This window comes from Pagrus pagrus, assembly GCF_965226575.1.
Source record: "Pagrus pagrus genome assembly, chromosome: 11".
NCBI classification, from domain to species: Eukaryota; Metazoa; Chordata; class Actinopteri; order Spariformes; family Sparidae; genus Pagrus; species Pagrus pagrus.
Window position 1 is genome coordinate 16,781,915 of NC_140195.1, and position 26,285 is coordinate 16,808,199.

The 26,285-nt window shown below is 42.4% G+C and overlaps 1 protein-coding gene across 1 annotated transcript in view; it reads right to left on the reverse strand.

Annotated features, from left to right (window-relative positions):
- Positions 1–26,285, reverse strand: part of huwe1 (HECT, UBA and WWE domain containing E3 ubiquitin protein ligase 1) — a 41,025-nt gene that overhangs the window by 13,923 nt on the left and 817 nt on the right. The window contains exons 2-56 of the mRNA XM_084367012.1: positions 25,073–25,142; positions 21,526–21,575; positions 21,290–21,359; positions 20,446–20,544; positions 19,462–19,668; positions 19,179–19,331; positions 19,021–19,083; positions 18,777–18,854; positions 18,607–18,657; positions 18,343–18,511; positions 18,156–18,256; positions 17,794–17,944; positions 16,795–16,922; positions 16,487–16,627; positions 16,248–16,353; positions 15,990–16,097; positions 15,805–15,906; positions 15,567–15,647; positions 15,239–15,345; positions 14,176–14,353; positions 13,997–14,088; positions 13,693–13,913; positions 13,498–13,555; positions 13,228–13,404; positions 12,848–13,093; positions 11,512–11,645; positions 11,315–11,427; positions 11,043–11,225; positions 10,724–10,940; positions 10,489–10,611; positions 10,121–10,358; positions 9,326–9,673; positions 8,885–8,947; positions 8,369–8,491; positions 8,185–8,280; positions 7,776–8,045; positions 7,238–7,390; positions 7,004–7,131; positions 6,823–6,904; positions 6,180–6,356; positions 5,481–6,032; positions 5,089–5,284; positions 4,752–4,919; positions 4,495–4,643; positions 4,342–4,429; positions 3,901–4,124; positions 3,598–3,809; positions 3,318–3,500; positions 1,986–2,158; positions 1,760–1,899; positions 1,492–1,567; positions 1,100–1,198; positions 836–963; positions 573–732; positions 57–285 (exon numbers count right to left, since the gene is read on the reverse strand). Of these exons, the coding sequence (XP_084223138.1) occupies positions 57–285; positions 573–732; positions 836–963; positions 1,100–1,198; positions 1,492–1,567; positions 1,760–1,899; positions 1,986–2,158; positions 3,318–3,500; positions 3,598–3,809; positions 3,901–4,124; positions 4,342–4,429; positions 4,495–4,643; positions 4,752–4,919; positions 5,089–5,284; positions 5,481–6,032; positions 6,180–6,356; positions 6,823–6,904; positions 7,004–7,131; positions 7,238–7,390; positions 7,776–8,045; positions 8,185–8,280; positions 8,369–8,491; positions 8,885–8,947; positions 9,326–9,673; positions 10,121–10,358; positions 10,489–10,611; positions 10,724–10,940; positions 11,043–11,225; positions 11,315–11,427; positions 11,512–11,645; positions 12,848–13,093; positions 13,228–13,404; positions 13,498–13,555; positions 13,693–13,913; positions 13,997–14,088; positions 14,176–14,353; positions 15,239–15,345; positions 15,567–15,647; positions 15,805–15,906; positions 15,990–16,097; positions 16,248–16,353; positions 16,487–16,627; positions 16,795–16,922; positions 17,794–17,944; positions 18,156–18,256; positions 18,343–18,511; positions 18,607–18,657; positions 18,777–18,854; positions 19,021–19,083; positions 19,179–19,331; positions 19,462–19,668; positions 20,446–20,544; positions 21,290–21,334 (8,087 nt within the window). The 5' untranslated portion in view covers positions 21,335–21,359; positions 21,526–21,575; positions 25,073–25,142. The remainder of the gene's footprint in view (positions 1–56; positions 286–572; positions 733–835; positions 964–1,099; positions 1,199–1,491; positions 1,568–1,759; positions 1,900–1,985; positions 2,159–3,317; positions 3,501–3,597; positions 3,810–3,900; positions 4,125–4,341; positions 4,430–4,494; positions 4,644–4,751; positions 4,920–5,088; positions 5,285–5,480; positions 6,033–6,179; positions 6,357–6,822; positions 6,905–7,003; positions 7,132–7,237; positions 7,391–7,775; positions 8,046–8,184; positions 8,281–8,368; positions 8,492–8,884; positions 8,948–9,325; positions 9,674–10,120; positions 10,359–10,488; positions 10,612–10,723; positions 10,941–11,042; positions 11,226–11,314; positions 11,428–11,511; positions 11,646–12,847; positions 13,094–13,227; positions 13,405–13,497; positions 13,556–13,692; positions 13,914–13,996; positions 14,089–14,175; positions 14,354–15,238; positions 15,346–15,566; positions 15,648–15,804; positions 15,907–15,989; positions 16,098–16,247; positions 16,354–16,486; positions 16,628–16,794; positions 16,923–17,793; positions 17,945–18,155; positions 18,257–18,342; positions 18,512–18,606; positions 18,658–18,776; positions 18,855–19,020; positions 19,084–19,178; positions 19,332–19,461; positions 19,669–20,445; positions 20,545–21,289; positions 21,360–21,525; positions 21,576–25,072; positions 25,143–26,285) is intronic.

Consider the following 26,285-nt stretch of genomic DNA (forward strand, 5'->3'; position numbering starts at 1 on the left):
GATGTTGCAAAATTTTGTGTCGTTTAACACAGCCACCAAAAATAACATTTTTTCACCTTTGCAAGATCAGTGGAGGGTTGGGTTGGCGGTTGCCGGGGTAGTGGACGTGGATGGTGTGTCCACTGTTGGCAGTGAGCTGGCGCAGTGTTCGCTGGCTGCGACCCATGCCCTGCGCCAGGCGGCTGCTGGTGCCTGCTACACCGAGGGTGAGCGAACCGTGGTCAGCATGGCGCACCATCAGTGGGTGGGAGCTGGGGATATTGCCTGGGGAGGGAGGGATGTCAGCTGATGGAAAAACAACAGAAAACAGTGGGCAGACATTAGGGGGACAGCTCTGGCACAACCCCAAGTAACGTTTGTGCGTCGTGTGTAGCTGGAGTCTTTGGAAGAATGGCTGAACGTGTTTTTGGAAAGATTATGGATTCTGATTTGTATTATTTTCAGTACAAAGATATTTTGAAACCAAGAAGTTGAATTCAATTAAACTGAGATAGCCATTCTTTAAATAATAAAATAAATACAAATAATACATTTGACCTGACTAAGTGTTAGTAATAAATTAGCCTGCTTACCGTTGTTGGAGAACATGTTGTCAAACTCTATGATGAGGTCATCATCCCTGTCAAACCTTTCGAAACGGATGTGCGGTGCAGCATTGATGTCAGGGAAGTCCTCATCCAACTCCATCTCCGAACCTTCATCATCATCATCCTCATCTCCTTCTTCATCATCCTTGAGGAAAAGTTGCAGCCATGAGTTATAAGTATACAGAACAATTAACTTGTTTACTTGTCTTGTTGACTTGTTTACTGAGCCTCATTGCATTGATCCACACCTGATCCTCCTCCTCCTCTTCCTCCTCCTCCTCCTCTTCATCCTGGCTGTCTTCATCATCATTGCTGCCGCTAGAATCCTCCTCCTGTGTGTGCTCCTCATCCTCTGGTTCCAGGATGTTCATGGAATCTGATGGAAGAGAAAAAAACACACAGTCCCTTACATGGAGATCTTAAAAACAGAGAAACATTCAGTAAAACCATCGCAAACACTGGGGTCATTTGCCATGATTGATACACTTAGTTCTGATGTGGCCATGTCTTACCTTCCCTGTTAGCCTGAAGAGTGGATGCCTGGCTAATATTGGAGGGGGCCTCATCCATCAACACATCCTCTTGTGATTCATCTTCACCACTGCGTCCTACTGTTTGAAAAAACAGACAACAAGTGATACACTCACTCTGGGTATCCTAGCCTGTTTGCAAAACCTGGATTACCCGCTCTCTGGTTTAAAGTACCATAAAAACCATAACATTAAAGGGAACTGTAATTCTAGGGTGCAGGTATCTCTTTGTATTGTAACTGTATTGTTTTTTCTTTGTATCCAGCGACTATACATTGAGGTTTAGTGGTTGTGCGAACAACTACTCTATAATTTTCCTTGCCCGTTTACTCTCTACTCTCACTGTGCCCTCCCAAATAAATCAAGTGGCTTACCTATAATTGTGCTGTTGACAGTGCCAGCATCTCTCTCCAGCAGCTCATCAATCAGGTCCACCAACTCATTCTCTACCTACAAACACACAAAATACAAAAGCAATGTCAGCCATAAAGTGGAAAAACAGGCATTACCACTTTGAGCTCAAGCATCTACCTTTGGTAAGACCTACTTTCATATTTTAGCCATTAATTATAGGGGTAGTTACCTATGAGGTAAAGTGGTGAAATACTATTAGAGTATTGTGTGTAATACAAAATCAATGACCTGCATAGCCTGTGTGCTGAGCACCTCTGGCTGACCAGCAATGACCACCGTATCTCCCTCCGTCTCGCCATCCATCAGGTCGCTGTCTGTTCCCTGCACGCGGTGACTGCCCTCCACTGGCTCTGCCTCACCAGACTCTCCTGGAAAACATGCCACACATTAACAACAACATATTTGGAATCCCTTGATTGACAGTGTTTAAGTTTCTCATCTGACTCGTGGATACCTTGGTCCTGAGTGTTGCTGTTGCTGTCCCTGGCAGTGCCCACAGTGTCATGTTCTGTCTTGTTCTTGCTTGAGCCTCCCTTGCCCCCAAAGAGACTGCTGGGCTGGTTCACAATACGGGACAGAGTCTCCAAGGGCTTCAGGGCAGCATTCACTGTGTTGGCCATGTTGGGACTAAAGCAAATGATGCAAAAAAAAAAAAGAATATGGAGTCAATATAGATTTTATTCAGCATTAATAATTTTTTCCTTTTTATGCAAAGCCAACTCTGCTTCACGATACTGAAAAGCCTGGGTTGAAGGTTATAGGGCTGGTGCAATACGTCGACGTAATCGATTATGTAAATACATCGATTTTCGTCGGCTGGATTCACATTGGATCCGGCGGTGCAGCGAACACTGCAGGTCGGTACGGCAGTGTCACTCCATGGTCCGTGTGTGTGACGTGTTGGGAACCCTCGCTGATCAGTTCTGCTATGTTGTTATCCTACTGGCAAGCTGATCCTACTAGTGATTGTTTGTCCTCATCGATGGATTAAAAGTAACAGTTAACAACCAGGATGAGGTAGATCATTACTGTTTTTTAAACTGGGGGACAAGACTGAACCAAAGTGAAAGTAAAACTTAAAGCTACACAGAGGAATGGCTGTTGTGTTCCCTCTATAGTATTTATCCATGCTAAATAATATGCCCTTCTTATCACCAGCTTATGTGATTGGCCATCGCAACACCGGGCTGTGTTTCTTCAAAGGTTGAGTCAGCTTAGACTTTTCTGCTACACCCTAGGACCCTGCAACCCTAAGCGACACACACCACTGCAGCAAAAACAGACTACCCTTATTAAAATGAATGGGAAAACCTGCAAATAGAATAATCCCAAAAATAATCGTTAGGTGCAGCCCTAAAAGGTTACCTTTGGAGTTTTACAATTTCTAGGAACTGTTTTGGTACAAGCATTTTGTTTATCTTGCACACGAGGACAAGCCTGTGACACAGTTCGGCCAATGTTGTCACACTATTCAGCTGATCAACAGGTGGCAGTACGACGCTAGAATATGCATCAATGTGGCGACAAATATAAGGAAAAAAGAAAAGACTGCAAGCTTGTAAACATGCTCAAACAACGCAAGATTTAACATACAAAAAAAGTTGGCACTTGACACATTTGTTAGACCTAAAGGACGCACAGTGCGTTTTGGTGAGTAACTGAATGTAAATATAAATAAAACTCCACAGGATCTCTCTAACTGACTAACCAGATCACAGCTTGTGATGCAAGCCCCCTGTAATACCCTCTGTAAGCAAAATTAAATCAATATGGTGTAATCATATACCTGGACAAATCCAAGCTGTGAGGGACACGGGCCAAGTCATTGACCAGCCCTTTCTTAAGAAAGAGCCTGATGATATTGTTCATGCCATTGTGTTGGGTCTTGGCTGCTGCTGTGCTGTAGAAGCTGGATGTGGAGGGACATGATTCCATGATGGTGCTGATGATGCACATTACTGCTTGAAGCCTGTGAAAAACATGTAAGGACAAAGTAAGAATGGGAGTCAATCAAGTGTTACAGTACCAATAGAAGGTTGGTTTACTCGTCTTTTTCTGCCGCTTACCTGGCATGTTTTTCGGCACCTTCTGCCATTGCCAGTGCTCGACTCAGGGCAGCCTTCACCTCATTGACCAGAGCCACCTGGGCATCAGTGCCCGTGCCGGCAGCTGCCAGGCTGGCTAGGAACAGACGTGCCAAGGCTGGGGTGTCCTTGTCCTCCGAATTCTGAGTGTGGGGCAGCAAGTGGTCGAGCACAAAGGCTAGAACACTGCAATCCTGTAAGGTTAAAACAGGTTTAAGAAATTATAGTTAAGTCATACAGAAAAAGAAGAGTGGCACACTGACAAGAATTTGTTTAACTACCCACCTCTTTAATGAGCTCAGACTGTCCCGCAGTGTAGCAGTAGGAGGCAATTAGTGTGGCGATGCCCACATAGGAGCGCACCAGTTCAGCCAGCAGTCTCAGGATGGTGGAGGTAGGCATTAGAGGCTTGCTTGCCTTTACCTTGGCTGCTTTACCCTCCTCTGAGCTTGTACTCTTCTCTCCCTCCTGTTCTTTCTTTTCCTCCCGCATCTCTTCTGGTGTGGAAGCTGAGGAAATTGGGATGACAAAATGAGATTACAAACAGTACAAACTGTCCCGCATAAATAAAATGAAAACTAAAATTAAGTCAAAGTTAGGTAGAATGTTTTTTAGCTTTATTGTGCTTAATTTGCACGGGAAAACATCTTAAAGCAATTAACCATAAACACCCAGAGAAATGTTACCAGAGTATCTGATATGTAAAGTTACTTTGCATAGTCTCACCTTCTCCCTGTGGTGTGCCAGACTGGGAAGACTCTGCCACACCTCCATCAGCAGCAAACACCTGAGTCTGAGAGGAAGAGGCACAGCTCTATTATTGATTTAGAAATCACACATTTAATTTTTCAGCATGGGTCAACTAGTCTTGAGACTCACATTGATATGGAATGCAGACTGGGAGTCAAAGTCGCTGCCCTGCCGGGTGAGTCTGTACTGCTGGTAGACGTCATCACCAACATCCTGCAATATCTGGCACAGGTCTTGTCCGCCAGGCACCGCTGCTGCACGTTCTTCTGGACGCTCAGCTGTGCCACACACAAATACAATTAGCTGAAATGCTCAAATCACTATTTCCATTAAAGTTACACATTAAGCATTCAAATGTTTGTCAGGATCTTATTAACATGTATTACGTTCTTCAGGAGCGTGATAGGCAGCCAAGGCATTGAGCATGTCGTAGATGACCTCCTTGATGGTGTCAGGGATAGAGGGTAAGGGGGACAGTTTCAGAGGAGTGGTCTTCACCAGCTGCACAGCATTTGGCCCCTTAATCCGTAGGTTCTCAAACTCGTCATCAGAGGCTGTAGAAAAAAAGATATGAGTATGAGTTTTTAAGAATAATTCAAAAATAAAATGTAGAAACTCCAAGATAGATAAATAAATGTGTCAAACAAATTTACAGTGCTTCGAACTTCAAATATAATCAAAAGTTACCACTCATACTCAAGCTCAAAAAGCTTGCACTCTCACCTGTGCCAGCCCCACGGGGTGCAGGCAGAGCAATGCGGACACAGTTGCTGGCGGTTTCAGCGAAGCACTCAGGGTTACGACAGGCGGCCGGCCCCAGGACACGAAGGATATAGTTAATTTCTCTGGAACCGAGGCTGCCCGACACCACTCCTGAGGTGGTGCTACCTGCTCCACTGGTCACAGCTGACCTCACCACCTATGGAAACAGATTTTTTATGAATTTGTTTATGTTCTCAAAACAACTAAGAAGCATTATGTACTATATTTAGAAAAAAATTAATTGCTGAAACAACAGTATACTGGTGTTTTTCATTACGTCTACCGGCTTAGCTCTACTCAATTTGACTCAGCGCGGCTGTAACGCATTTTAAACAGTTTGAAAATAGACCAACCTTTTCCATGGTGTGCCGCAGTGTGGCTGGATCTTCTATGATGTGTCTGAAGAGCAGAGTTACCAGTGGGGTGAAGCCATTGAAGCCAGAACTCTGCGTCAGCCCCAGAATCATCCGTGTGCTCTTCAGCTCAGCAAACATCATAGCATAGTGGTGATTGCGTGTGAGGCGCAAACACAGACGCAATGTGGCGTGGAGGGTGTCTGGGTCCACAGGAACGCTGATCATACTGACACAGGCACGGATAAGAACGGTGGTCATGTCCTCAGTCAGGCCTTGGACGACAATATCAGCGCCCTGAGTGTAGTCAGACTCCAGGGAAGATGAGGGGCCAGATGTGGTCTCCTTCAGCTGGCTGGAATCATCCTTCGAAGCACTCATCTCAACTGCTGCCCCCGAGTCCAGATCAGTATGGGTTTCCTCCACTTTGCTCCTGTCTCCCTCTTCTCTCTCGGAGTCAGTAATGCTACCAGTCTTGGCAGGCTTGGGCAAGCGAGGCACTCTCTGGACAGTTAACATCACTGGCCTCCTGTTACCAGTCTCCTCGTTTACCTGTCCAATATCAGTGGTGTTAAATCAAACAAAGGAACATAGCAAATTTCTAGTAACACAAACAACCATAAAATTCAAGAGTCCATGGAGTCTAGTTTCTGGTTATTCTCTCGAAGTGGAGAAAGATGTTTAACTTTTTGTGTTTACCTGCACCATGGTGTTAAACTGCACAGTGTATCTCCGGCGGCCAGCTGTAAAGCGGACACTGCTCTCGCCTGCTCTCCATGCTGAATCAATGGTACTGTTGTTTGATGCACTGTAACTGCACCAACGGCCTGAGCGGTCATCAAACCATCGCCAGTTATTCCCATTTGGCTGCAGATACTAAAGGCAGACAGAGAGAGAACTTAATTGTACAAAAGGGGTACATAAAAAAACCCCCACCAAAACTACTAAATGTAACGCACACAATTTAATAACGCTGGACACAACGCAACAAAAGTTTATCATAAGCTTGACGTGGTTGTATTTACACAGTATACACAATGCGATATGGGGTTACATTTTTTGCCTACCTCCTGTAAACCTTCTTTATACTGTTGAATAAAGAAAACCAACAGCAATGACATTCAAACAAGAGGCCTATTGTAGGGTGATGTGGTAATACCAACATACTGTTTTTGATTTCCTCTCTTCACTGACCCCTAGTACAGACATGTACTAGGGGTCTTAGTAGGGGTCTAGACTGCTTGTCTATACCTGTGCTTGCAACGTGGCATACCAACTGAAGTATCCAACTTTACCATTAAAATCTTTATCTGTGGCTTTGTTTTATAAGATTAAGTTTTACCTTGTTCATTTGCTCCCTGCGCTTTGAAGAGACTGCCATCTTCTCATAGAAGTCAATGATCAGCAGTACTGGTGTGATCCATCTGCAGAAAACGGTCATTTTATGTAATATAAATTCATAACATACGCACACACTTTATTGATTTCATGATAATGAGTCTGTAGGGTTGTGCCAAACTCACTTTGGTGTCTGGATGTCTTTCTGTTCTTTAGCAGCCTGTAGACAGGGCTGCACAACCTCAAGCAGCTTAATCAGCAAATCAAGAATCCCGCTGTTCTCCACCACTCTGGCACCCAACAGCTTCAGTTCCTAACAAAACAGAAAACAATAAATGATTGGTATGTGTATATGAACAATGACAAAAAAAGCAAACACCTTAAGGCTAGAATTTTATTAATGTTTGTGTTTCTATTACCTCAAACAGCAACGTGAGCAGCAGAATCCGTGTTGCTAGCTTGGAAGCCTGGGGCAGTGTTGCCATCTGTCTGGTCCACTCAGACACCGTCTTTGTGTCACTGGTAGTCAGAGGCTCAGCCGCCTTGATCAGCACGTCTGCTGCCTCCCACACCTACACACAACATGAACACAATCAGCCTGGTAAAAGAATGATGTGCTTCCATTGTCAAGACTCATTAAAAGCTTTGCGTTTTCTCACTTTTACTGTGCGGCATTTGCATTTAAGATTTGTTACTTACTAAAAGCACTCACAATTAATTACATTCAACTGAATCCAACGAAATCTGCATCTGACAACTGATTTTGATATTTAAGATGAAAAGACGTGATAGTAAATGTGCTACTACAGTTGTAAGGCCAGCACCTTCAACGCAGACATACAAAAGGAAAGAGGAAGCTTAAAACAGGAATGAACAAGAACATCCACCACTGCCTCCTAGATCATCAGACCCTAACTCTGAACATTCATAGTAGGCTCTAGAGATTTATCCACTGACCTGGTGGACAACCTGTCCAAGGATGAGATCCCTGTACTCTGGGCCGCTCCTCTTAATGGCCGTCATGAGCAGGTCACAGAGTCGGTAGACAGTGTCAGGCAGCTCATCTAGAAGATGGAAGCACCCAGGCAGCATGGAGTCAGTGAAGGAATGAAGCTCCTTGGGGTCCAGCGGCTCAGCCTCCATGAAGCGCTCCAAGCAGCGGGCCTCCTCCTCCTCTGCCCGCTCCCTGGCTCTCCTGTCTTCCTCCTCACGCCTGCGTGCCGCTTCCTGAAGCAGACACAGAAAAAACCTCAACAGCTGCTCAGCTTAAAACTAAGTTATTCATTCATGAGGCTTTATTTAGCAACAGACAGTTTAGAGTGAATGTTTTTTTCCCCGTGTAATTTGAGCAGTGAGGGTGGCGGACCTCAGGAGAGTCAGAGCGCTGCTCCATGCTGACCTCTTGCCCGAGTGACATGGCAATGGCCCTCATCATCTGGTCCTCTTCAGACATTGTCAGATCCTAGAGGGAACAAGGGAAACATTGTTAGCTGCCTGAATTGGATTATGAATCTAAGAATGGAAGTATGTTTCTGTCTATGAAGCCTTACTCTGACTGCTCCACCAAGAAGTGGCGGAGGGTGTGTAAGTAGGTACTCAGTGGCCTGCTCCATGGTGCTGGTGTTCAGTAGAGCCTCCATGGCATGCTCTCTTGAGAAACCCATATCCATCAGCTAAAAAAAACAAAACAAAAAAAACAAAGTATTTTTACAGGAGTAACAAGAGATGGTGTCATGAACAAAGGGCAAATTAAGTGTGTGTGGGGGGGTGGGGGGGTTTGACACACAAACGAGTGACTACAAAATGTCATAAATAGAGAGGATAAGCCAAGGACGCTTGCTATGAGGGACAAGGAATCTTTCTTCAACTCGTCTTCCCCCCTTTTTTTGAAAACCCTTTTCCTATTACATCCTTATCCTGATAATCTGCCTCAATAAAAAAGGTATGAATCAAAATAATCTGGTCCAAATTTATCTCGCCCTTTTCTTGTTTTATTAGTCCTTATTCTCCAGGCTTTCTCCATTTTCTCCTCTCAGTTTCTCCCCTTTCCCTGATGGCTCTTATACCTGCTGGAGATGCTGCCGTTGGACCTGTGCAGGTCTCTCTCTCCCTCTCCCTCTGCCTCTTCCCTGTTATAAAACAAATGGTGGCCCAGGATTCAGTGCATGCATAATACGGGGCAGGAAGATTGGTAAACAGGCCACCTCTGTTTAATTTTCTTGCTCAGATGGCCACCTAGATACCCAATTATGCAGTTAACCTGTGCTGCCAGAACTGCCTGCAGTAGTGGCACAGCACGCTGAAAATACTAACAAGGCTGCAGGAATAAACCACAGCTGGTGAGCAGAAAAAGCTGTCAAATTACAAACAATACTACATGATTAAAGGAAAAAAAGACCCATGCACACATTGTCCCCAGTAGTTCCTGGACTGTTATCCCAAAAGACAAAAGCCCAGTATCATGAGAAAGTGTGTTCAAAGGTGTATCTGACAGCTTTCCCACATACCTGTGTAAGCTGAGCCTGGTTAACCTGCGGCTCACGGCGGGGAGTGGAATTGGTTGAATCATCAGCTGATCCTCCTGCTGGAACTGCAGGTGTTGTTCCAGTTGGTGCTGGTGTCTCTCCACTCGTTGTAGATGCTCCAGGGGCAACGCTGGGTCCCAAAGTACCGGTGGAGGCTGCCTCATCATCCGGGCGCACCGTCCCCTCTCTCTCCTTGGCCAGGCGCTCCTGGATAACGGGCTCCCCTCTCAGGATGTGGCAGAGGATGGCCAGCATGGATTCAGCCATCCTGCCACCGTACACCTTAAGCGGCTTCCTGTTCCACAGACTGCGGATGCAGGTGAATGCAGCCTGGATGAAGGAGAGACTGTGTTACAATAATAAAACACCAACATATGTACATGGAAAAGTAATGTCCCTAGGTAGGAAAATGCAAATAAACTAGGGTGTTTTGAATGCTGACAAGGAGTCAAAATTAATCAACAAGTGATGTAGTATTTATAAAAAATAACTTGTGGTATTTTTGATGTTGCAGAGGTCAAAGAAGCCCTTCAAAGCTCAGGCCAACCATTTCATTTTTCCCTGACATGTTATTAAAATTCAGAAATGCAACAAAGATAAGACAGCAGGAAGAATTCTTACAGTGTTCATCATTTCTCATTTCCCTTGCAACTGTGTTCACATGAGATTAAAACAACTTGAATGCCACACAGACCATATAAGTGACTTCCCATGTTGAAAACAAATTTTCGAGGGCAGCAACAGACGCCTTGTAGTCTATAGTCAGTGGATACTGACCTTCTGGGTGACTATGAGGAACCGAAGAGCGCTGAACTGGGGCATGGTAGGGGTGACCCCAGGCATTTTAGCTGGCAGGGAGTGGGGAGAGTCCAGCACTGTGCTTGGGTTCACCATCTTCTCCACCAGCATTAACCAAGCATCTAGGAACTCCCCTGTCCCATCTGGGAGGTCAGTATGCTCCAGCCCCTCAGACACAGGCACCTTCCCACCCATTGACAGGGCCCAGTTAAATGTCCTGCAGAAAAGCAACATAACCATTAAAACCCCACATCTTGCATTAAAAAAAAAAGACTATTAGAAAGCAAACTTTTAGAATAAAATACTGTTCTTGATCTTGGTACATCACCGTGTAGGGTCGGACTTACTCAAATAAGGCATCATGTCCCCCAGAGCAGAAGAACTTTTGCAGCATGAGGTGGTAGGGGTACTTCCTCTCATCAAAAAGCATGGGAGATGTGAAGCCCACTGAGCAAATGAAGAAAGTCAGCCTGCCAGACAAAAAAAACAATAATTTAAAAAAAGCATTACATATCACGTATGTGTGCAATGCATACAGTACAATAACACTGGCAAACAGTGGTGATGGTAGTCTGCTCTTACCTAAACCGAGGGGTGGGTGTGTAAGGTGGGGGCTGCCAACTCAGACCCTTGGTGAGGAGCTTCGTGAGGGCAGATGCAGTAGCCCGGGCAGCAGGCGTGGGGGTGGTGCCTGTGCTTGTGGCATGGTGCGAGCGTCGTTGCCGCACTGGGGAGCCCACACACAGCTTCACCAGGAGGCCAAAGAGCTCAGCCAGAGCCCTACCTAGTCGAGATGAAGCTGGAAAGACACACGTAGGTCAGTGACTCACAGGGATTTAAGGCAACTTGAGACATTTGGTTAAAATATTTACAGACATAAAAACTTGATTGTGTGTCTCACCAGAGAGTAGCGGTTTAATCTGTTTGATGCGGGTGGCCATAGCTGGAGTAAGTTTGGACTTGGCCTTGGGGTCAGTTGCAGTGGGCTCGTCAGTCTCCATGGGAGCCAAGGTGTCCCCATCCAGACCCATGCCTTCCAACAGTCCACCAGCAGATGAATCCACAGACACCGCTTCAGACTCTGCTAGATAAAAGTAGAGGAGACCGAGGTTGTTGGAGATTGTTCCATGGACATGCTGGTTTTCCGTGAACAAGATTAAATGGTCATAATACCGGTTCTCCTGGAGCCAGAGGCTGCAGTTGCAGCAGTGCTGCCAGATGGCTTCTCCTCTTTGGGAACCAGTTTCTGCATGTCAGCCTGGCCAAACTCACATCCTGGAGGCAGACTGTAGAGTAAAGGCAAAAGGTGTTAGAGGGTTACAACTGATAGCACAGTTAAAATAACGGAGGGTAAAGGATTAGTCATTCACCTGTTAGGTGTGCAAAGGGACAGCAGCACAGTGCTCTCCCATACCAGAGAGCAGTAGAGCTGACTGAGCTTGTTGAGAACACTCAAGCCCAGCTGGGAGCCCCACTGGTTGACTGAGATAGCTCTGATCTCACTCTGTTTAAAAAGAGAAGAGAAGCGTTTAGAGCTGCTGAACCACTCTAAAATGATCGCACATTTGGAAAACCCCTCCACAGCTTGAAAAAAAAAACAAATCTAATTCTTAGTCATCACCTGCAATTTTCATCTGTTTCGTTGTTTAAAACCCTGATATACACTACAGTGGCTGTAATTAGACCTTTTAAACACTGCTCAACAAAAATGAATGACAACAATTTTCTACAAATTCATCTAAATTAAAAGGTACCCTGTGAAGTTTTCTTATAATAAACAAAAGTTCTGTTTATGCAGTGTTTTAAACTTTGTTTGACAACCTGGGAATAAGACTCAAAAATCAACTATTCTTCAGAATTGCTTTTTAAAAATGTTGCCTACATGTTGCTTTATTTGTCCACCTTAATAGAAGATTAGTGTGTGTGTTTCTATGCAGAGCATATGCGACTGTCAGTAGAAAGAAGGGGTTAAGCACAGGCAGATTGTCCTCTAGATCACTGAAGGCATCGTTTTCTCAGATGGATGAAAAAATGCTAAAATGGGTCACCAAATATACTTGGGTTAATATACCTTAGTGCAGACCCAAGTCAGGCCTTTGTGTGGGGAAAAACTGTTACGCATTACTGTCATTTTAATACCATGTGCATGAGACAAACAAATCAGGGACACACATAGAAAACTGCTCTATAGTACTACAATAGCTCCTAATCTCCACAGGGAACCTCTAAACTGAAACTTTGCCAATTTTCAACCAACTTTGTATCACTACACTTTTTGATAGTATATGCAAATGAACAATAGGAAACCGCTTTTCATTTTGCCTGAACCCAGAGCAGCCAAAAATCCTCCAATTGATGCACAACACTTTATCTGGAGGATTTTAGGGCTGTTGTATCAACTAGAGATTGAATTTCAAAATTTTTATATGCGGATTGAGAGAGTTAGTTGCCCCGAAATATTTTCACTATACACCATCTATGTAACATAAATCAAGATGGGGGACCCTGGGACAGATCTGATCAAGGTCCATGGTCTAATTCGTGTCAGTCTAGGTATCCTCGACCTGAAAAGGTTAGAATACAACTGCCATAACTGATAACATAAAATAAACAGAGACCAACTTTTAGTCAAATTCATTTTTGGTTATCAAAATAGGGTGTGGGAGGTGTCAATTATTTTCATTAAGAAAATACAATTATATTTACCTGTCCTACCCTGCAAGTATGGACAAACATGAGGATGTAGGCGTGCGCTGCAGTAAGAGCATGGAGCAGTGGTGTGGCTCGGGCTGACAAGGTGGCGTCGGTGACATGGCCCGCGTTAGCCAGTTCTCTGAGAAGCACAGACCCTCCAGGCACCTCAATTGGACGGTGAAGTGGCTCCAGAGATGTCAAGATACTGTCCAGTTGGCACAGACCCTCCTGGAGTACCTTGGGCTCATGTGAGAGAGTCTAAGGGAGAGGAATTAGGGAAAAATACACAGTCTAAATACAGCAAACTGATGTTTCTTTGACCTGTTATCATCAAGTCACCTTGGGACTTGCAGATTAAAATGATTCTTTTGCAATCTTTCCTCTGTGCTCACCAGTATAGACTTGCAGACACCAGCTACAGCTTGGCAGGCAGCAGATGTGGGGAAGTCTATGGGCAAGTTGGGCAAGCCCAGAATGGAAACCAGGGGTAGCAGCCCCTTCTGGTTCACAAACTCCTGACAATGGTCATCTGTCGTATTGTTGCTTAGAATGGATTCCACAAACTTCATCTGGAAAACATGCATCGGTAATCAATAGGTTAAAAGAAATTAGGCAAGCACCACCTTTTATAGCTAGGAATCAACACAAGGATCAACACTCACCACATTCAGAATATAATCCATTAGAGGAATGGGTATCCGCTCCTCAGTGCCCACCACCCTGCAATAAGCCAAATATCATCAAAATGAGAAACGCCAACAAAAATATTTTAAATTTAGTCGAATGACTTGGAAAAAAATGAAAGTCTGTAAAGAGTTTTTGTTCTATTCTATTGTGTTATGAACTCAGCGTCATACAGTTCAAGTGGCACTGACTGTCTGTTGCTCTCTGGTTCCCCCTGCTGCTGGCTGAAGGTGTGTAGGGCCTCCTCTTCCTCTTCATCCTCACTTGAAGCTTCTTCAGCAGCGTGGCTGGAGCGTGCTGGGGGCACCGCCACGGTGCCATCTGCTTTCTGAATAGATGGTTTCTGGCAGATGTACTCAGGGGCTCTACCAAGGTTACAGATCTCCTCCAGTAACTGTAACACCAATTAATCTTTAATTTTCCTACCAAAACATGTGGCAACACTTGAAAAAATGCTTGTAAACCAAAGTAGAATACCTTAATAATGGCAGTAGTAGCATCAGTCTTCAAAGTGGGTTGGTGCCTCATGAGCTCATCCACAGCACTGCCCAAGTTGGATGCAGTATCCCCTGTAGCCAAACCAAATACATATCATCCACTCATGCAAGTTTGACAGGTGAAGATGTGAATAACACAGCACATACAGTCCAACTTACCCAATGGGTCTGAGCTGCGTCGCCGTCGCATGGCAGGCAGGTAGTCAGGAGACAAAAGCACTTTGAAGAGGCGCTCAAACGGCTGGCACTGAACGAACGAGTGCAGGCCTCTTGCATTCAGGCACAGGGCACTGAACACATTGGGGAGAGAACCCAACACCTCACGAGTAGCAGGAACCTGGGAAAGAGAAACATTGGAGAACATGCAGTAAAAGTTAGAAATACAGAAGGAAGATGGTGAAAGTTACAAATATGAACCAACAACTAACATTTTACCAATGAAAGACCAATTATCTTCCTCTGCTTATTCAACAATGCTGTCTCACCATTGTAACCCTTTCACACAAAACAAAATGACCTACATAATTCTTGCCAGAACCTGACCTCAGGTCAGCCAAGAGAGCCTATTAATCCAAGGATGTTTCGTAAACAAGAAACTGAATAGCCTACAGGATTAAACCACACACATCCTGAAACAGTATAACATGTCATCAAAGCCTCTGAACATAACTGGTTACTGGAACTAAAGAGCAGCATCTCTCACAGAAAAAAAAGATAAATAGTTTCATGCAAGTCTGCCATATTAAAGCATTAATGTAATGGGACATTCACAGGACAGCAATGCTATGTGAATTCCATTAAATCAACCAGCTTCAAAACAAAACACAGTACAGAAGGTAATTTTAAGTTGTAGGAGTTTGTGTAGGAGAGCATCCAGGGGTTCAGGTATGTTTGGTCTATCTGGAGGTGACTGATGTTACCACAAGGTGATAACAGTATCTGTCTGAAGCTTACTGTGATATCAATTATCAATAAATCCACAGGTCTAAACCCTTTTGCGGTGACAGTCAACCAATATCCAGAGCGAACAAAGAGCTCAACACAAGAGTAATCTATTGACTGTACTGTGCACAGAGACAGCTAGAAGACTTAACAAATTTAGATATTAAATTCAGTTAATTTGCCTACACAATGAAAAAAAATGTAACAGTTGAAATTGAACTGTCATGAACTGTCTGAGACAAGACCAAAAAACCGCAGCACACTAGTGCTGGAAACTCACGTCTTTGATGAGAAGGGCATGCAGCATGACATCAGTGAGACCATTATCCTGCAGGGAGGAGAGCAGGGATGGCTCCTGGAACACAAACACCGTCACAACCTCCGTCGCTACAAAAGAGAAGAGAGAAAAGAGAGAAAGAAAGGAGACAGAGAGAAAAAAGAATAGAACATTAACAAAGCAAACATTAAAATGTCATCACATTCAATTACCTTTTCCAGTTGATACGGTTTAATGTGACATAAAAGCTGCATCTCTAAAATCAAGAGAGCACTTGACTCAGTAAGAAGAGTACCTGAAGGGCTTTTCTGATGCGCTACTGTGAACTCACCTAAGAGGAACAGTGAAGGGCCATAATATTCTGCATTACTGATGATGTGCTTGAGTGAGGTAGGCAAGGACCCATCCATTACTGTGAGAAGCACAAACACACGTGAACATCCAACATTTGCATAATGAAAACTTGAGGATACAGTTCATGAATCTGTTTAACATATACCCAAGAGTAGTAAAACCCCTTTATCTCGTGTTTATCAATGGAACAAGAAAGGGGATGCCAAATGACTCACCATGGCGGATACCATCGGAGAAGGCAGGATCCTGGATGGCTTTCTTCAAGAAGTTTAGCATTGACTTTAACAGAGCTGCCCTCTGGGGGATACACTGCATACCTGCAGAGACAAAGTGTTTTGGTGTTGATAGAGTGCTATCGTGACAGAAGTGTTTTGGGTTTGATTTTGCGTTTGCTGTGTACCTGCACGAGGCGTGTTTGCAGCGCTGCTCTGTGCTCGGTGGTCCGCCTCTGGTCTGGAACCAGAGGATGTGGACGGTCCAGGGCTGCTCTCCATGGCAACTTCTGACACTGCGAGAATACACAATGTTAGCAGTCATTACTTCATATGTCTATCTTGGCAATACTGATTAATAGCCTAGAACCTACCTGCCTTGGCATTTAGACATTAATTTCTGAAGGTGAATACATTCTAGAGAAGTTTCAAGAAAAGTGACTTACTCTCCATGTCTGTATCCATGTCCTCTGACTCCACAGCTGTGTTAGGCCTCTGGATCTTTGGCTTGATGACAAAAGGGCACTCTTTCCTCGACAGGTCCACCTCATGCTACATATACAAAGTAATAGAGAGAGAGACAGAGAGAAGAATAACTGAGTCCAGAGGTTTGGCAAATGTTTCAATGGCTTTGTAGCTGAAGACTGCCATGTTGGGAATAGAAAATTCAAAGTGCATCACCAACCTCTAGCCTGCAGATGAAAATGGAAAGGCCGCTGTGGGACTGAAAGGCAGCCATGTCAAGGTTGGTGATGAGGTCCACGACTCGCACTGCGCGTGTCACAAAGGTGATCTGGTCCTGCTCATCACCCAGGAACTTGATCACCTAGAAAGCCAAAGAAAAATAAAACCAGAGTCACATTCCTTGTATTAGTACACATACTAGGGTAATAAAGCTAATTTTAAATAAATGGATTTAATTTTTTGTAAAGTACTGTATTTTTCTACTTTTTTACTACTTGGTAATGAGGTATTGGTAAGATCAGGATATACCTTAAGGAGGGCTTCCATCATGCCACAGGAGACAAGGGCTTCCCCTCCAGCATCATAGCTAGCCAAGTGGTAGAGGAATGAGAAGAGTGCAGTGGCAAACTGGTGTGGGTAGGGTTCCATTAGAGGATCTAGGGAATAGAAACCAATATTAATAACAGAACAACAGGGTATATGCAGGAATCCTGAAGTTAAATTTAAGACCTTTTAAGACATTTTTTACAAGACCCTTTCCATATATTTTAAGACCTCATCACCACTTCGAGTTCTAACCGGTTACATCAGCAACACATTTTAACTTACATTGACTATATATTGATTGTAAGATAGCGCAATTAAACCATCTTAGTTTGTGGTAACTCCTTGTCAATACAACATAATTCAAATAGGCGGGGTGGGAACAAAGCACAAGAGAAAGAACTGAGTGACTAACCCAATGCAAGGTTTATTAGAAAGAAACCATTAGAAACCAGGATTTGACCAATGACTAAAAATGAAATATATTAAACTTAAAGCTTCAGGAGGGTCATGCCATGTAGGAACTCCCTCACAAATACCCAGTGGTGGAATAAGTATCAAAATCTTTTACTCAAGTCAAAGTAGCAATAGAACAATATAAAAGTACTCCACAACAGGTAAAAGTACAGTAACTAAAGTAAAAAAAATTGGCCCTGTGACTGATAGAGCCTCAGATATCCATTTAAATTAAAACATATGAGGAGTTAACAGGGGAAATGTCTGGTAACAACGCATGGTCACGCAATGATTAAAGTCAGGCAAACTTGACCTATTTGGATAAATATACATATTGAAAACAAGCTTTAAAATTTAACACCTAGGAAAAAGCAGTTTAATATTTTTAAGGGCCTTTTGCTGAATTGATTTATCAACTTTAAATCTTTTAAGACCCCGTATACACCCTGAACAAGCATACATTTCAATTATCGCATTTTCTTGTGCATCAAACTTTACTGTTAAATAACATTTAGGCCACATTCTTACCAATCATTGCCTGTATACAGTTGCGCACCAACACAGGCAAGAAGCCATGGTAGGAGGCAGTGCCGGTGCAGTCGATGATGTTGGAAAGCTTGGGCGTCCTCTCAAGATGGACAATCGAAGTTAAAGTGCGCAAAGATGCTGCCTTGATATCCTGAAGGGCAAAAATCAAATACAGTTTTTCAGAAAACTTGTTGATACATCTGCATCTACACTGGATTACACAAACATTTAAGTAATTTTGGTCCGACAAAGCAGCAAAAGATATTCAATGCCACATTACGAATAAAGTGCTAGAGCCTGTGAAGTAAAGACATTCAGCATAATGACAGTGATTGAGCAGAAAAAGCAAACTACTTTCTCACCACAAGCTGTTTGTCTGTAATCTGTAATACATCCACCAGCTCCTCTATCAAGCCATTATACAGAATACTGTTGGCTGACTCTTGGAGTGCATTTGAATACACTGCAAAGAAACAGAAAAGGTCAGCAGTTAAAACTTGAAGCAAAAGCATTTGTCATTTTTATCTGTGGAAGGAGTTTTCCACTCACCAAGAATAGAGATGGCATGCAGTCGGGCCTGCACGGCCTGCAACCTCTTCTTGTGATTTGAGAAACCATGGGCCAGTCGAATGTGTGTGAACAGCAGAGTCTGCTTGTCTTTAGGTATGTTGTACATCACTGTCAGCGACTCCATGATCTCAGATGGGCTCTCTGAAATCTGAGTGACACAGACCACCATGCGTAAGCTGAAGAACTCGCAGCAGAAGGCGTTATTACTTGACTGTTAATGACACAACTTTAATCAGACTGTACCTTGTCAAGCTGCTCGATGTGAATATAGTGTAGTGTGTTACTACTTGTTTGCTAGGATGAGGGGAAAAAAAGTTCACAAAGGTTTAGGAAGAAGTTGAGCCATCAACATAATATTCCTAAACTATATTTAGTTTTTATTGCATAATGATTTCATAAATAAATGTCTTTACCTTTCTCTCTACTTTGACCTCAGGGCCCGGTTCAGCGTAAAACTCAAAGTGCAGTGTGGTGGCACTGGGAGGGTACTTCTGCTCATGTGCCAACGGGGGGCGGCATAGTAAGGAAAGATGGTTTATAAATAATGGTTGATTAGTCTCTTTGACAGCCTTAATGTATACACATAAAACTAAAATTCCCATGGCTGTAGATAGTTGACTGAGAGATTTATTGAACATCACTATGTAAAATTCTCACCGTCATTGGCAGATCCCTGCAGCACTCAGCCAGACCAAAGCCATTCTCCTTTCCTCCCCAGCTCTACAGAAGAGAACAAAGACACTAAACAATACAGCTCTTTCTCTTGAGGGACAGCTGGAATCATGGCAATGGGAAAACAATGGCATTCACTAGACCTCAGCCAGGTGTTGCAGACGGGCCAGCAGAGGCGTCCTTTTGTCAGAGCCCAGTCTTGTGATGTAGTTGGAGCGCTTACTGAACACATAGAGCAGGTTCAGCACAGACAGGACCACCTGCATGTCACATGACGCTAACAAGGTGGTTAAGTGCTGTAAAGGGGGATAGAGTGGAGATAAAAGAGGGGTAACGTTAGTGAGCTGCTTCACTTTTACCCCTGTGACATATGTACAGTCCAGAAAACAGTAGTGGTAGAGAAGAGTGTACCAATTTCAAGCCTACCTCTATGGAGCTGTAGAGGTGCCTAGAGAAGCTATACTCAATGAGCAGTGCAGTGAAGTTGAGCACTGCCAAAAGCAGGGCTTTGAGCTGTCCATTGTCGGGACGGTCACACACCAGCAGCCATGACATGTTCTCCACTGTCTGGCCTGCATCGCACAGAATGCCATCAAAGCGGTCCAGCAGATCCACCCAGTGGTACAGCTCACACTGTTAAAGACAGACAAAAATCATTTTCAATTACCAACCAAGTAAAGATGAAGTAATCCACATGAACATCCGTTGACAGCTCATTTATAGTATCAACTGGTTACAGTCAATAGTATTACAGCTGATCAAACACTGTACATATAAAACAGTTGAAAACCACTAACCAGGAGATATTTTAACACTTTCAATCTTTTTTATATTCAGGGTGGAAACTACTTTTGCATTTCTACCCGTTTTTATCAGCTGCCCTTTTTACTGATTAATTTTTTTGGCTTCTTTGTGGAGCAGAAATATGAATATTCGAAATGCTCAGGAAAAAAAAAATTAATTTGGAATAGTCATTACTTCTTGAACAATCAAGGCATCCTGGTGGGCAAGCATTCCCAGAGTACATCTATAAACAGGTAAATGACAACAACTAAATTGTGAATTTGGCAGCATTAAGCAGGAGGGGACTGAATAGTGGTTTACTGGGTTGACACGAATATGCAGTTTTGTTGATCACGAACCGAAAGGAGGATGACAGAGTGATTTTGATGTTTGTCCACAGTGAAAGAACTGAATAATAAAAAGAGGCCTCTACAAAATGCTAGTGTGTCATGAAAACACATTATCATGAAGGCAGCATTTTACAAATTAGGTTTAGTGTAGACACAGTCTAAGATGTGTCCCAGTTTCTGTCAAATTCCTGGAAAACACTTCACATCCACTGTATTCTGAACAATTAGCTGGATCCGTCATAACAGATATGTTATCAGTCTTTTCCTTGGAACTCACCTTGCCAATATTCCAGGTCTTGATGTGCTGTAGTTCAACCAGCAGTTGCTCATCGCTGCATGCCTTGAGCTTTTCTATGAGTATCCTGCAGTCGGCAGGCTGTTGGTTCAGAAGGAGCACAAAATGGTTCATCAAGCAGAGCACACAGACAACCTATGCCTTTTTTCTACTAACATGGTATAACATGCGTTAGCTATGCTGTGACATGCAGAGATAATAAAATTTGCATTTCCTCTGTGAACTCACGGCAGGGTCAAACCACGTTGACCCACAATATATTGTCCTGCTTAGGAGCATCTCCACCCTAAGCTGAGAAGTGTCCCTGCACTAAAAGGATTGGCTCATCATAGTCGACCATCCGACACAAAGTTCTGATGAAGTATTACAGCAGCTTAACAGAGCAGCCTTACAGTTGTGATTTGTTCTCCTTTAACGCAAAGTCAGAGGTGAGATTAATGTGTTATTTATATGCAAACCGAAAATGTACAGCTGCTGCTTAGATGCTTACTGTTATGCTACTGCTTTTGTGACACACCCTCAGGAAGTACATCCTTATTATCACCAAGCAGCAATTGACTTCCTACTCCTTGTTTCAATGCTCTTTTGGTCAGCTGGTTAGATAAAGAAGGTGCAGGTGACAGGTGCATACTACTGCAAATCTCAACACATCAAACTAAGCAACCCATTTTCTTAAGCTCTTGTATTACAAAGAAAAACACTTGGGCTGTGTCCCCATTACATGCTCCAATCACATTTGGTCAAAGTAAAATTCAGTCTGGGTATTCCAACTGCAGGCACTTGTGAGGCAAATGATGATAACACAGCAAGTATTATCCATACTCACAGCTTCCGTAGGAGTTTTCTTTAACTTGCTTCTGTCGACCTTCATTGTCGATAATCTCTGTGTGTTGCTCCTGTCAAGAAATGTTCATGTCCATCAGAAGGCAACAAAAGCTGCTGAATTTTAGTGGTTTATGATACAGAACTTTTTAGATGTAGAATTTGTAAATAAGCCAAATATTCTCAAACTAAAATACATATATCAAATTGTATGCAGCTTGAAATGTGGAATATACTTACAGAAAAGGATTTGGCAATACCCACTTAACAGCATGTTCCAGTCACGTTATCTGCAAAAGGATAGTGAAAATCAAGCAGTGTCCCATATCTCACAACACAAACAATTTAAAAAAGTGTACATATAAGATGCATCCACCTCAAGACAGGACAGTTATAGACCTAGGCAAAGCTGTAAATGAATCAATCGAATAACATCCAATGCACAACCGCATGCATAACACTGTATTCTGACGATGTATATGGAAATGTACATGATGTTCTGTAAGTAAAATGACAAAATTCAGACAATCACTTATAATGTTGAATTTTGACAGGCACTCAATACACAAGGTCAGGGGCTATGAGTATTTTCCTTTTCTTCTGTATGAGTTAACAAATGACTGATCACAATCCTTGGTTTAAAGGTAATAACGACACTAAATGTGTTTAGGTTATCTAGCGAAGACTGATCATCACAAAGCAGACCGAGGTAGAGCATTAGCTCGCGGCTAGCTAGCAACATACGACACAAAGTTAATTAAATCAGGCTGGGCCTTATTTGGTGGCCTAAAACATTTGTCTATCGCTCCACGTATTTGGAATTCAAGAGATATATTGATTAAACAGATCACTACCTCACTAAACGCTTGCCCATCATCAACTCAAGTGACTTGACGCTGACAGGTTAAAGTTGTAGCGACCTAGCTAACAAGCTAACGTCACCCTTGCTAACAGCATAACGTTATTTACCTAATGTTAACAAGTCACTAAACACACGTTTGACTACAGTTGGTAAACACAAACGATATTGGGTTGCTTTGTTATTGGTGAACAACTCATCCGACAAAACAAAGAACATTAGGAGGCTCAGCCTACCAAAGAAATCTATCGGTAACGTTTGCTACGGAGTTGCTGTTAGCCCCTGACCAGCTAACACTGAGCTACCGGCAACGTTAGCAAGCGATCTTTTCTTGAAATACTTCTAAGCATTTGAATACCACCAGAGCTTATACAAGTCAGCCAAGTCACAAACAGGACATGTGTGTTATCAACGACAAACAAAAAAAATAGAGCTAAACAAAAATTAGGCTGTTTTAGCCATCTGTGCCACAGCTGTCAATCCAGATCCCACAAATTTCACCATGCTGTCCTGACCTGACTCTGGACTAATTTAGGTCGGGGCTGCACAGGCCGCAAAAGAAGCCCGCACTCCCTACTCCAGCACCATCTCTGCTTCACTCAAAAACGAAACTATAAACATAACTTGGTGACCAGCGAGAGCTAGATGGGTGTGTGTCAAATACCTGGAACCAGGTAACGTTACTTTGCTCAGGCTCTTACCCTGGTTCCTCAGCTAGACAGTCGTAGCACGCGCTAGCTAGCAGGCTAGCTACCGTTAGTTGAGTAGCCAGCAGAAACGCATAATAACTCGCTGAATCATTGCCGGACGGGTCTAACGTGACTCTGCGAGTTTTGTTTGCAGTTTTCTCTCAGGATGATTAACTGAAAGGCTATCGGCTCGCTAAACAACTGTGTTCATCCGTTCGTTGTATTAATTTGCAGTGTATCCGCGCTTGTTTCCATAACACTCAGGCACTAGCTGTTGGCACAGTCATCATGACTCTGGGTAGTGTGCAAAAAGTGAATAACGTTACGGCTGGGAGTGAGTAGCCACTGTTTATTGATGCAGTGCAACTGCCCCTCTGTAGACCCACAGTGTACATCAAGATTTAACGCAAGTCTCCAATTGACACCAATCCACAGAAAATGACTAAAAACACTAAAATAATGATAATGAATGCATCGTCCTTAAAATCATTTTCATCAAAATCTATCAGGTGCACAACTGGATTTATATCTGCCTCACATCTAATAGACATGAAACTGACTGAACAGTTAACCAAACATACCAAAGTATTGAAGCAGAATGAGTCAACAAATCTGCAGTTTCATACAAGCAAACAAAGTAAAGGCATCATTTTAAGAGCATATTTGGCTCTGACCAAACCAGCTGATAATGATGCAAAAAGTCCAAGTTGTTATGCCAGCTAAAGAAAGCTCACCATTAATGGCAATGATGATCTTTTTATGTTGATAATTCTGAAGTTAAATCAGTAGATTAATATTTGTGTAGGTTAGTTACAGCTACATTCTTTGTGCTTGATCAATATTGTGTTTCACAAGAAACAAAAATTGATTACTAGATTTATACCCCGACAGCCAGCCTGATAAATCTACAGCAAACACCGTAATATTGGACATTTTTAAGGAATCTTCTTTGGTGGACCATATCACTCAAATTGCCAATAACGGTGAAATACAAAATAGAAGTCAAAATACAGAGGTGTGTGATTTTGTATTGTAGGAACTAACATTAGTTAACATGTTAAAAATGAATAGGAGGGATATGGTTATCCAAGATTGATGCACCCATCAACGAAACTTAGTGCATCATAAAATGTAATAAAATAGAGCACTTATTATTTCACAGAATGATTACTCCGTCATCACATATGTTATGGAATTTAATTTGTGCTGCGACATGATTTATATTTTGTTTGTAATCTTCTTTTAGAGGCTGTTTCTCAACTGAACACTTTTTTTTGGCAATATTTAAATTTGATTCCTATCGTTTTCACTTGCGACTTCAAAGCATACATTTAAATCAGTGGGAACTCATTTAAAACTCACAAATTCACAGCATCTCTGGATTATCATTACATGTGACAGCCATATTGTTAAGAGATGATGTGGCAATATCTGTTGGTGTTCCCTAGTTATCACAAATATTTCCATACATTGGCAGATGTGCAAATCTAAATCACAGCACATAAATCCTTTAAAGCCATGAGACGCATTTTGACAAATATTTCTTATTTCCAAATTAAAATACTATTTATTGTGTTTATAATAACTTGAGTGGAACTCAAGTATATTCAGAAAAAATATCTATCATCATAAAAAAATAATCTGTTATCAAGGACTAAATTATTGTCGAATATTTTTTTACCCTCTTTATCAAGTACAACATTGAACATTCTCATACCAGTCAGCATCTAAGAGTTGATGACTATCAAAACCTAATTTTCTGGAGCTATTAGCAGCACAAATCCTGTGACACTGAGCTCCATTGTACTGAGGTGAACTACAGCTGTGCACATTACAGTAAATCACCCCAACACCATCCGGCTGGATCAATAAAACCACAGGCAAGACAAAAATAAGTTGGCATTGTTTAGGGTGAAATCCCCATGTAAGAAGCTATACAATCTACTTTCATTTTTATTTTTAAGGAAAGTGAAAAAGATTGGGTTACTGTATAATAATAAAATAAATAAAAAAGTTTAGATATACCTTACTTCATAGCCACAAATATCTGATAATTCCTGTATGGAAAATATAGTTTATCATGTGTCGTTCATGATATTAACCCCCAAGTGGTAATTTTTTTTCAGGATGGTAAAGGCTTGGATGAAATATTTATTACAAATCACCTCATCCGTTTGTATTCAAATGTTTCACCACAACAGTCTTAAGTATACGTACTAAATAGGTTAGCAGTACATACCAGAAACTGCTTTGGTTAAATAGCTCCACCATTTTCATCCTTGGCTTGCTTTGCAGTTTCTTTAATCTATCTGGAAAAAAAAAAACATGACAATCAAATCAGATGTGACAGACTGAGAAAATTCTAGCAGCTTGAACGTTGAACAGGTTTACGCACAAAACAAAGCTGGTGAAAAGAATAAAAAATAATGGCAACTTCAAACCAACTCTGTTAAGAAATTATGTTATAATGCAGATAAATGTCTCGGCTTTCTCAGCCACTGACGATCTAAAAACCCACTGTTAACGCTCTATCTTTGAGGTTTCCTTTTTACGGACGTGTCCGCACATGTCTCTGTTTGACCTCTGCTGTTACAATTAAGATTAGATGGGTTTTTTTTAGAAGATGTGTCCGGTCCTTGTTATTTTAAAACCTTATTCAAGAAGAAGAACAAACTGACTTCTAGTATCTTATGTATAGGTTATAAGTTCTTGTAAGGAGCATGGACCAGAAACTCATCACTCCTGATTAAAATTCTCTAATAAGAAGTTCAACTGATTTGTCTGCAATGCAACTAGGTTACTTGATGCAGACTTGTTTTGGCTGTGCACATGCACGCCTTGGTTAGGTAAATCAAATGGACTGTAATGTCTCCATAAGTCTGAATAACCCACAATCTGAATTTTAGACCATCACTATCACTTAATGGTCTGGCACTTTAACGATTGCAATTAAAATCACAACATGTTTAAGATCACATACAATTAACCAAAGTGCCAAATATTTGGGGTACATGGTCATATAATATCAGGCAAAACATTTTTCAGCAGGCTGTACTGTTAAGCATCAACTTTAGTGTGCCAACTAAGAACTGACTTGAATTAATTAACTCAGATGTTGTTTTCTTATATAATAAATCAATGCAGCATTCTTTACATCAACTCCACTCCTCTGTATCTGTGTTCTCTGATTGAGGGGATGACCAGGACCAAAGGGGATGCTGACAGTCACCACGGATTCACTTCACATTTACACTGAAACAGTCTTGCAAATGTGATCCGTTTCTTTTGTTAGAAGCCTATTTGACAGTGTGATGCTTCCCTTGTGAACGCATTTACCACTCTTTCCGGGATGATTGCATTCACGAACAACAGCGCAGCATTAACATTAATATCAGCTTCTGACGTTGTAAACGGATCAATTCATCTACATCAGAAAATACAGTAATGGCCGT